Here is a 12,497-nt window from a genome sequence, read left to right as displayed (position 1 = left end):
TATTTTATTAATTTAAATTAATCATCACGAGAGATTAGAAAAATCTGGGTAAAGCAAATCTATGATGATCAATCGGAATTATAATTATAAAATAATCACCCAGGTACGGCATAAATTAAAAAACAGCAAAATTCATATGGGATTCGAACCAAGGTCTTTCGGGTGAATGGTCAGTTACTGATATTTCACGTCATATGTGAAAAGTGCAAGACAAAAACATGTTAACCAAAGGAAACATAATTTTAATATATTTAAAAAAAATATAATTTTACTGCATTTTATTAATTTACACCAAAAAAATCAGTATTTTTTTACAGAAAAATGTGATTTAACCTAAAATTACAGCTAGATTATCTCTTCTCTTTACTTATAGGTAGATAAATAAAGGGTTTTTATGAAATTGAAGGTAACTTTTTATTAGAAATAGCGAACAATATTATTTTGGACTGTAAAAATTAGTATTACATATTTTCGATAAAATAAGAATGTCTTTCACAGATAAATAAAACAGTTGAACTTTCCTTCCTTATGAAATTATTTTCGGTAGTAAAAAACCAAGCCAAATTTTGAAATACATTTAAGGCAAGAACATGTTAACAATGTAGTCAAAACACACACAGTCAAAATCATATTTCGCAACCATAAAAAAGTAAAATTTAAATATTCATGTTCTTGTCAAGACATATACTGTGGAAGTTTCTCAAATAATGCATTTAATCTCACTAATTCTCTATAACAATTTTGACAACTCAAATATCAGCTAAAATAAAGCGGCGACACCAAAAGGAAGTCGTTAATAGTAAACGTTATATTCGACAAAAAAATTAATGAACTTTTATGTAAAAAATTCGTTCACCCTATGAACTCTGAATGCTTATAGAAATGCACGAAATAAAAGAGCCGTTTGCCTTTCGACCAGAGAAATTTAAGGAATAAAAGACAAGACTATGCTTTAGAGAAGACATTTTCATTCGGATATTGGCAGCAGAGCAGCACTCTATATTCATTATTCGGATTCGAATGAGAACCAAGCAGTCAACGGATAGCAGCTAGGATTTTGACTCCAGATTTGGGACAACCAGTGACGGATTATCCAGGAAGACATTTTTTTACAGGTTTTTCTAACGCACTGTAAGGTTTAAACATAATAATTCCAAAATATAATAACAAATCATAAAACATTGTACGATTAATCTAAATTTTAATTTTTGAATCATCGCAAAAATTTTTGAATTAATCGAAAAAATGGAAAGGGCGATAATCAGCATCAAAGAAAAACTAAAAAAAGATTGGAGCTTTTAAATAAAATACATTATTAAGCGAGGGAGGGGTGAAATTTAAATTTGGGTTCTGGATAATTTCAGTTGTTGAAAAGAAGCTGGTATCGATTTTGCACTTAAATTAAATAATGGGACAATAAAAATACAATTCGCTTTTACTGGGAAAAAATCATCTCATGTAAGCCAATTTCTAGTCTGTAAACAATGGAACAATAAATATTTTTTTTATTGAAACTTAAGGACCACTTTACAGTATGAAAAACTTTAAACTATCACACTAGAGTGCTTCACACATTTTTTTCTCGTTATTTAACTACATAGCTCTTGATTACCAAGCGTTATTCTTCAAGCAAAGAGTTGGTTAATCTAGGAAGCGATCAAAATTTAAGAGCTCGTAAAGCCGCTTCACGAAGACACGCCGTTGACTAAAGCTTTAAACGCTCAAAGGAACACTTGAGTTTTTTCTTCCAGTCTGTTGAATTGAATAAAGAAGACCTGGCAACATTCCTCAGCTGGGCGTTTTAGCACCGTCGCCGTGGATGACAACTATTTACCCCCGTCGAAAATAGAGAGAGGGGAAAGATTTGGGTCATAACTCATCAGCATTGGTACGATGAACTTGTGAACAATGGAGGGTGGAATATCAATAAAAACACTTCCGACGGACTCGAAATTTAGTCAAACTTTGCGTAGATTGGGGATATTGGGATTAAAAATGTATGATTCATAGATTTGACGAATCAGAATCTGATGACGACGAAATGAATCTTTGCTATTTATACTAATAGCGAATGAATCATCAAACTATTTTAAAATTAAACTTAACCCAACTTTACGTGTAAACTTAATTATTTTCAAGTGGTATGGTATCATTATACACATAATCAATTAGTACCTGCTATTACATATAAGTGTTTATATAATTAATTTGGTGGATGATTTTTATGAGCATCGTATGTTTAAAAAAATACACCAGAGCAAGCATAATGATGCCATAAAGTCCTTATAATTTTGCTAGGAAACAGACTGCAGCGCTCATTGCATCTAGTTTTATTATATACGTTAAAATCGAAAATACATTAAATCAAGCGTCGATTAACCCCACGCCGAGTTTTATGAGTGATTCATCCATCAATCACGCATACTTAACGACCGATCGTAATTCTTACCAAAAGCCCGAGAGTCACATCCGAATCCAAGAATAGAAGACGTGCACCGCAGAACGTGTTCGAAATAAAAGCAGAAAAAAGCTCCCCTTTCAGAGCTTTCGAACCAAATAAGGGTGTCCATAAAGGGCCTCGATAACATCTCTGCATCAATCTTTCACACAGCGGTCTATACGAGTCCCGTTACTTATTCATCATCAGCTGAGTTCGCGGCTGGTTGTAATCGGTCATAAGGAGGACGTTGTTGTAAGCGTGAAAGCTGTTGCGTGTCAAAGTGGCATGAGAATCACATTAGATGTGGGATATAGAAGTGCTGGTGACGAACGAGCAAATTGGGTTGTGTGGGGTTCTAGTATTGAAATCCGGAAGTGTGACGGGAATTTCTATTGCTTGTCTGCTAACAAAACTTTTCAATTTAAGTTTTGTATTCAGGATTAAATTTTAGAAAGATATTTCTACTTCAAACTAATAACAAAAATATCGCTTTATCATTGAATTATTAAAAATCACAAAAAAATAATTTTCAACATGACATTAGATTTGATTGAAGTATTTAGAATTTTTATAAGGAAGTTCTTGTAATAATTAGTATTATCCAAATCTTGAGTTGTAAACGTCTACAAGTTTAGTTATTCAGATTGTTAAATTTGATCATGTTTTGCCAAACATATGTATGTAAATGCTTTCTGTTAAACATATGTACATTTTTCAGATTAACTAAATGTATCTTTGTATAACAGAAAGCTTAATAGCAAAATAATTAAAATCCAGAGATGAATATAAAAATCAGGCTCTAACTAAAGAGTTTGCTGTTTTCGAAACGACTAGTAAAATAACAGTAAATTTATAACGAATGGGGGTTGCCTTGAATACCATTAAATCTATTTTTATAACTTAATTTATTGTTTGCAAATTATTGTATAGCTATAAAACGTACTTAATGTCAAACTCAGTATTAAATGTATTACGCATTTTAAAACATAAAGTAAATGAATAGGTGATACAATTTAATAAGTAAATTATTTTATTTTAACAAGCACAATTATTAACCTGAAAGACTTGGGTTTGATTCACATATGAATCATATTGCTTTTATAATTAAATCGTCTCTGGAAGATCGGATTTATTGATTATTATTAATAATAATTACATACAATAATTAATTAAAACAACATTCAGGTAGTGTATAATATAATCAGGGGATTTATATTTAAATAATTTATATGTTAAGCCAAACATATATGCCAAATGGTGTCGAATGCTTTTTCTATATCTAGCATTAATAGCTGTATTTATTTCCGCTTTTCACGAAAAGCAAATTGTTCATTTATAATTTAAGATAATACGCTAATAGGATGATAATTGCTTGGAATACTATTTCCTTGTTCGGGTTTTTTAATTAAATGTGTAATACCTGTCATAATTAAAAATATTACTATAATTAAATAGATTATTGAGTATTATAAAATATGATTTCGAATTTCAACACAACAATTTCATTCATACAATATTATTAACAATGCATACACGTACTACGATAGCGTCCTAACTGTCAAAACTCTGCGCATGCGCAGCGCTTCTACTCCGTACAATACTACAACAATATATTGTAGTATTTTTTTATGAATGAAACTTTAAAAATACTCACTGCGGCGGCATTTCCTTGGTGTCATCCAATCCCGAGGGAGTGGCCAGAGTGTCCGTGTCTCCTCCATCAGTTGTGCCAGTGTCCGGAGGCTGTAATCTGGGCCTCTCTATAGTAGTAACCTCTTCGATGTCCGAGTCTATACCTTGAGCAAAGTCCATGTAAAAAGAGTCCCTCGAGTCGCTCGAGCCCCGCCTGAGCTTGAGCGACAGATCCGGCGAACTGTCTTCCATTTTTGATGATGACTAGACCACCTCACATGATTATGACCACCAATGAACACATACATTTATACTTAATAATAATCACAGATCAATCTTGCATGTTGAGACGGATATACTGAGCACAACCGAGTTTTATTCGACTATTATTATAATATATACAGTACCTCACATGTCGAGGCGTGACCGACCACTGGGTCCAGAAACCAGTCGCGCTGGTAAAAATATTAAACAAAGAGAGCCTATGCCTCAATGGATATGCGAGCTTCTCTTTCTCTCAGCGTACGCAATGTTTACGTTTCTTCCGCGGGGTTGGAGCTTCTTCCGTGGAAGCTTTTCTCGAAAGACGAACGCATTTATTGAACGCGACAGTACACTGTAAGATGTCGTTGTTTTTGGATGGATTTTTGGGGATTTTTTTGAGGATGAATTGTGACGTGAAAGGATGTGCGCACAGGACACGTGCAACCCACCCGTGGGTCGCTTCTAGTGTGAGGCACTTGCAGCTCCCCTCACTCCTGCCGCTCGCCCTCCGGGGAGGTATCCTACCCTTGGAATACCCCTGCATTCAGGGGTCGGCAACCGTTTAAATTGGAGCGGAAGTGTCTTTATTGCTTTGTATTATGAGATTAGATTTCCATATAAAAATATGCTCGTTATAGATGTATAATATCAAGCGACAGATATTGTTCAATTAACATATGGTGATTAAGTTTAATTTTATTCATTATATCCTGCATAAATGACATAAAATAATAATATTAATTTAAAATTATACCAGTGGCGTACGGTGGGTGTCGTTGTTAGGTGTGCTTGTTTGAAAAAAACAAACAACAAAGATTTTTATTTTGAAAACAAAATAATTTATTATTTATACATTAATTCGATTCTTCGCCTTTGATACATTTTTAAATTACGCTGTGTTTCTTTCTGTTTTAGTTCGATAAATATATTTTTATAGTCATTTCTGGCCATGCGTACTTCTATAACAACTATTTATCTTATTATGATCAGAAATGAACATTCTCCTGAAGCGGTACTGCTTGGAATAGTTAATATCAGTTTACCTAATTTGTATACTTCTTGGAAACCTGATTCAAGATTATTTTTTTATAAATTGTAATAATTCATAATAACAGGTTTCTATGAAAATTCGGAGCATGAAAAAATAACAGTAAGCTCGTTTTTTAAACGTATTAAATTATTTTAGTTTTTTAATTAAATCATTCGGAAAATTTTCTTTATATTGCGTATATTTTTAATTTGTAAAGAGATGGTAATATTCTAGCTTAAGGAGTGAAGAAAATTGGCACTCAATTTTCATACACATACTGTCTACTGACTAAATTCAATCTTTTCATCAATAACTGAATCATTTCTCAGTTGTCTTCGGTCGTATACATATTTTTTTAGATACATGAGAATTCCATAATTTATCACAATTGTTATCCTTTTCATATTTGATTTGTTTCAAGACGTCGGTATTTTTTTTCAAGATTTAGTTTGTAAAATGATATATAATACATCAGTTATTTCAAGAAGTTTTGAAAAAATTTGATAGTTTGAAAATCTTCCAAAAAGTTCAAAAAGCCTCGTGCTATTATTACGGTATCAAAACCCCATAATTCACATTTTTCCAAAATGTCTCGAAAAAAGTCTATAAATTTACATCTGTATTGTTGTACTTAGAGTCTCCAATTCGAGTAATCGAGTACTCGATACTCTAGTATACTTGTCTATTTTTCAAGTACTTGATAATCGAGTATTTTGAAAATTACTCGGTTAATACTCGAAATTAAAAAATTTTGAAATATTTCAGAAACAAAAATAACTTTAGCTCGGTCCGGTAAAGGTTAACGTCTTGCTTTTATTTGGCGTTTATGCCCGAAGTCCCGAGTTAGAGCGGTTACTATCAGGTATAATTTTTTCATAGTACCATAGTTGCATAGTTCCGGTCGTCGGCTATGTTAGTGGGTACGACGGAGAAATTTATTTTGTGTTTTCTGTCCGACAGTCCCGACTTATCTAATTTATGGCAATGAACAATATTAAATATCAAAAAAAAAAATTAGGTTTTATGACTATGCAGTTGTAGCGTAAAGTGTTGTAAATTGTTTATACTGATCCCTCAGCTTAAAATATAAATCAAAACAATTGTGTGTTTTAAAGGCATTTAAAGTAAAGTCAGTTCTTTGCGAACCGTTTAGCTCTAGAGTGAAAGGGATTCACCCAAATACATCTTCGAAGGATATAGATTTAAATTCTTCGCAATAATCAGAAGGAGTAGAATATTGTATATGTTTAAGAAAAAAAATCTATTCAAGAAGAATTACAAAATGCTATTTTGTCAATAGTCGAAGGAAATAAGAGAAAAGCAGAGAAGGGAATAAAAGAAGAGAACATAAAAAAAGAGCTCAAAAAATTTTATATCTATAAAAAGCGAACAGATATAAATTAGAAGCCTTATCCAACGCGTTAATGACAATAAGACCAACAGCAACGGAAAGGGTTTTTTCCATAACGGTAATAATAAAACCAAAGGTTAGCAGTAATATTAAATTCGAGACACTTTATGCATTATTGTTCTTAAAAAGTATGTTCGTGAAGTTAAAATAATTGTAAAAATTAACATACCAAGTATTTTATTCATTTATTTATATGTGCACGAATTTGAATAATAGCTATTTTGGTACATTTGGTAAATACTCGAAAGTACTCGAGTACTCGAGTATTTTAAAATTTTAATATTCGATACTCGAGTAGTTGAAGGTTCGAGTAATTGGAGACTCTAGTTGTACTGGATTACTTAATCGAGATGTATAATTCCATCTTGTAGGTGCTACAGAAGGAAGTCTTCTAGCTTCAAACTCTCGCAAAGAAGAACATAATCTTTTTGAAGATTTAGAAAAGAATTCAGACAATCCATTTAGAGTTTGAATAAATTATTTGCACTATTTTATATTAGAAAGGCTTTGCTGTAATATTAAATTCTGTACTTTTGTTGTTACATCTGAAGTTTCATCAGTAATAATAGCAGAATTTTTTTCTGAATTCACTTCATGTTTAATATGACCTTTATGTGCATCAGCAATTGCTTCACATTGTCATGTTTTTGTATCCTTAAACATATTATATTTCCGGATTTTATATGAGTTCTGTGTCATTTTTAATAAATGCTCTGTCGGTGAGACCCTGATACTCCGATGCTCTGCTCGTGATGTTCTTCAAATGTGACCAAGTGTCACATCTTTAATATTTAAGCTATAACGAATCGGATAATTTGGAACCAATCTTTGGAAACACACCTTTAAATTTTTAACGTGTCAGAGAAAGCAGCTCCAGATGTGACAATTATGGCGATCGTTAACCAAGGGCTCTGAATAACAATGGTAATTGTACAATGTCGAACGTATTGTCTCCGGCGCGTGTTTTTCTCATACAATAGTTTAGACTTTTATGGTTGCGGTAATGTTTGAATATTCGTGGTTATTGTGCAATACTGGGTGCCTCGCACGAATTCTATCTTAATTGCTGCGCTATCCTTTTGTTGTATAGCGATCTTTCTTCAATGTTTAGTATCATTCGCATGAAGTCTAAATTCATCATGGACGATTAAAGAATTACATTTTAAAAGTGATTTGTTGTTACCGATATCTCTAAATGAATCACTGAAACCCCTTATAATTTTCAGTAAGAAAGGCAAACTAACATCTCTAATTTATTTATAAAATATTTTAGTAATGAAGACAATATGAACATTTGCATAATCAAACAGCACTATGTACAAAACATGCTGTGAAAATTATCAAATTCGAAACAGCTGCAGATAAAAATTATTTGTATCATAGGTCTGTTCAATTTTTTTGTTAGAATATATTAATAATATTAGTACTTGCTGTGTAAAAAATTAAATCTATCAGCACTTTTAGTTAAAAATTTTAATTGTTGAACACGTTGAAAATTTATATTCAAAATAAATTCGACATTAAAAATGTAATGGACGTTGTAGTATCAACGATTAACTATATTAGATCTCGGGCACGAAACAATGCTCAATATAGAGATGTGTTTTGTCACTGAGAGATTTGATGGCTAAGCAAAAGTAGGGTTTTACAACGATTTTGTGAGCTTTGCTAGAAATAAAACCATTTATGAAAATGAAAAAGAAAGATATTGTTGAATATAATAACGAATAATACTTGAGGCGATATCGTTGTTCACTTATCTAATTTAAATAAAAAAATATAGAGCAAAAAATAATAGCTTCAGAATTTATTAGCAATAAAAACATTCATAACAAAACTTGTATTATGGGCTACATAATCTACTGATATCGCTTGTTACCACAATATATCATAGAAAATAAAATGTCAATTTAGAACTAAAAGAAAAATTCAAATTGTTACATCTCTATCTTATTTAATAACTCCCTTATGTCAATTAATGTATATTATAAAACACTCACAAAACTAAACTATAAAATTTGTGCTTAACAGTAACCGTAATTAATCCTTCGATTTCGTATGCAAGAAATATCAATATAAATGTTAATTCAAGTATCATTTGTAAATAGCTTTAAAGTAGGATTTGTAAATGTATTATGATATTTATAGATATTCGTATATATTTGTAAAAAAATAAGCCTCTTTGTAAAATAATGAAGGATCTTCAAATATTTTTGTAGCTTCGTCAACTTAACTCAAACAACAAAGCACAGATTTGATAGAATACATCTGAATGAATACAGCCATGAAGATGACAGGAATATAGCTTATTCATATACGAACATAAGATAACTATGTAATTCACTTCCAAGCGACAACACCAACAAATTCAGATTCAGTCGATAGCTGCTCGAAAATATATACACCGTAATGTCTACAGATCTTTCACAACTTCTGATCTTCAATGTGCTTTTTGTGAAAATGAAAGTGCAAAGTAGGAAGGAACTGGTTTCATTCCAGCTGGTATGTACTTATATTTTTATATGCAGGACGCATTTATTTAAATAAATAGATAAATAAATTTATATACCTAATTCAAGGACATTGTGTTTGTGATCCAGTGGTAGGAAAGGCCACTAGATCACAAACAAAATAATTCAGTGGTTGTGTTAATAATATCGCATAAATAAATGTATATATTATACATACTCGTCTAGGCTTTTATATTAAATATATAACATATCAGTATTTGCACTTCAGCATAAGTAATTTGTGCAAGCTCACAACAACGACACGCAAATTCTTTAAATAAACAGTTATTATTATATTTTTAAAGATCTCAAGGAATGTATTAAATTCAATTAGAATCAATGTATGATGTTTATAATTGTATAAAATAACAGATAAACAAGTTATAGTGTGGTTTAAATTTTTGTAACTAACTGCACCCTTCCATGTTTTTAAATCATGAAAACCGGAAAAACCTGATTAATAAACGTTCAACCCCCTGCATCGTGTATTCATCGTAACATATAGTATATCAAATTGTATTAAATATAAAAAAAAAATATTTATAAAAAATGTGCTTACATAATACACGTACATATGTTTCAGAAATAGACTCAAATACATACATTGTAATAAAAAAATCAGAAATATATATTTTTTACAATATGGGTGTTTAACCACTTGTTAAAATTAGAGGTCACTCTAGCAATCATTTCGAACAAACGAAAATAGAGTTTAAAAGTCTTGAAAGTCACACACAGTATTTTTACAACAATAAAAAAGAGATCTCGTAACCAAACAATTACGTTAATAATTAACAATAATAGCACATCCTTCCCGAGACATTATTCACTAAAAGCTACTCTTTGTTCGGAAAGGATCTGCGCCAGACAATACGTTCTACCTTGCGCATAATACTATTGTTCTTCTAACTCTTGGTTAACGAGCGTCGGAGTGACCATTTGAACCGTTTCTATTTCAATACGTTCACTGCGTAAAAAATATTGGGACAATTATGAGGGAGTGACGAATTTCGCAAATTTTAGATAAATAAAAAATCTACAAAAAATATAAAAATAATTTAGGATTTGTTTATGTCTGATTTTCGGCTCATTTTCAAGAAGCAATGCGATTGGCCCCAATACATTTTCATACGTGATTCGCCAGAGCTGTCTACAATATAAAAGATGTGACACTTGGTCACAGAAGGGAGACGCAGTGAGAGAAGCCAAGGAGTCACAGCAGCAGAGACGAACCAGGATACTTCATTGACACGAGACACATCAGCGAAAACACATCACGACAGATCCAGCTGCTGCACAAAATAACAGCCGATAATAATACAACTCGTCAACTTAAAACGCATAATATTCGTTAAAATAAATAATGTTCATAGGCATTGCATATTTTAAATACTATCGTATATAATAATATATAAGTATGTTATTGCTATTATTTAATATTGTTGACGTATGAACATCAACAATATTATCATAGAATATATCAATAACATACTTGTAAATAAATTACGTAAACGATAAAGGACATCGTAAAGCAGCGAAAGCCGCTATTTGGATTTATGCCTAATGTAATCATTCGAAACAATGGAGCCACTAAAATAATGCATTAAATTATCAATCTGAATTATAACATATCAATAATCGTCATTGACTTATTTAACAGCTAATACAAAGCGGTAACAAGAAAATGTAATCGCTAAAAGCTAACGTCATATTTGGCAAGAAAACGACAATCTATAAAATTCATTGTTTTGCAGAATCTATTCTTCGTATCGCTGCATACTTCAAGTAGCAAAAACACTGTTCGAGCCTCTGTAAAAGATCACAATTTAAGCAGTCCATCTAACCGACAGTAATACCTTATTTTACAAATTACATATACTCCAATCAGCTCCAACTGATTGAAGATAAGTACAAATAATCAATCCCTCCAAATGGCAAAGATCATGAGTGTAAAATCCAATACACTTCTTCGGAAAAGACAGCCTAGCAACACTCCAACTTCAGCAAGCAGTCTATCAACCATATTACAATTCAATGGGAAGAACTTTTATTAAAAGAATAAATACATTTATTAAAAATAAAAATTGTAGAGAAACTTTATTTTATTATACACATATAAATAAAGTAAAGACGCCTATTGAATCTGATTAAATGAAAATCGAATTATTATTATTATTGTGTGCCTATTTTTTGGGGGGTAAAAAATAAGGCATAGTAGATTCATGTTAGATTATCTGACTTATGGAAAATTATAGGGAATTTTAGATACATAAATAATATATAACTGTAATTATTAATAATTTATTATTAATAACAGCTGTTTAATATTTTTATTAAGCTTCATTGCAAGCGATTATATTTTAATAGCATCTATTATTTAATAATTTGGTATTGCTACCTAATCGGCAATTTAATTATTTTTTATGGTCGGTTGAACGATGTTTTTTCCTTGTACCGTGCGTTTGGAATATTGTGTATTTTGTGTATTACGTATACAGTGAAAGAATTTTATGAGAAGGAAGGGAGAGCGTCGTGCAGTAACCATGGGAATGGTCCATAACGAATGATTAATCTTGCGATCGAAGTTACCCCACTTGAGTGAAATGGGGGTAGTCTTGCAAGGAAAAGTGAATCGACTTATCAGAATAAAAGGGAAGACAAAATATTACATGTATACACGTCTGATAAAAGTATATTTGTTTCAAATACCTTACAATTTAAACCATATACCTCTGACAATCATTTAAATAAATATACGCAATGATTGTTTCCATTAGTGGAAGATATGTATTTTATAAGTGCGCATGATTTATATATTTTTTATTTAAACATTATTCAAACCTAATATCCAGCTGGTTGTTGTCATTCACGCAGTAGTAGTCTTAATTAGTACTCGTCAAAATTACGTTCAACAATTTTTCTTAGCTTGTCTGATATTCCAGTTGCAGCACGTTCATTTTACTTGTATTATCACAGTATAAACTATCTACGAAGCTACTGAGAAATTCAGATTGGTTATGAATGCATAAAAATGTAATTGAGATGAGATTTCTAACTGGAACATTTAAATATATCCTCCGCAATGTGAATTGAAGTCGCTCCGAGCGACTTCAATTCACAATTCACATTGCCTTCACTATGACAATAAATAAGATACAATCATTTAATGTTACAGGAATTTACTTGAGTGATGAATGCTTCTCTTATGAT

General features: G+C 31.3%; 1 protein-coding gene across 2 annotated transcripts in view; it reads right to left on the bottom strand.

Annotated features, from left to right (window-relative positions):
* The window catches only part of LOC148237880 (proton channel OtopLc-like), a 69,176-nt gene extending 64,370 nt beyond the window's left edge, over window positions 1-4,806 (bottom strand). Inside the window, exon 1 of one of the 2 annotated variants that reach the window (XM_088181190.1) lies at window positions 4,095-4,806. In XM_088181190.1, coding sequence (XP_088037316.1) covers window positions 4,095-4,324 — 230 coding nt within the window. In that variant the 5' untranslated portion in view covers window positions 4,325-4,806. The remainder of the gene's footprint in view (window positions 1-4,094) is intronic. The other variant, XM_088181192.1, reaches the window with a different exon arrangement.
* Window positions 4,807-12,497: the final 7,691 nt, after the last annotated feature.

Source organism: Plectrocnemia conspersa, unplaced genomic scaffold (genome assembly GCF_051122295.1).
Source record: "Plectrocnemia conspersa isolate PC_06_02 unplaced genomic scaffold, ASM5112229v1 ptg000002l, whole genome shotgun sequence".
NCBI classification, from domain to species: domain Eukaryota; kingdom Metazoa; phylum Arthropoda; class Insecta; order Trichoptera; family Polycentropodidae; genus Plectrocnemia; species Plectrocnemia conspersa.
This window is presented reverse-complemented; position numbering and strand designations above follow the sequence as displayed.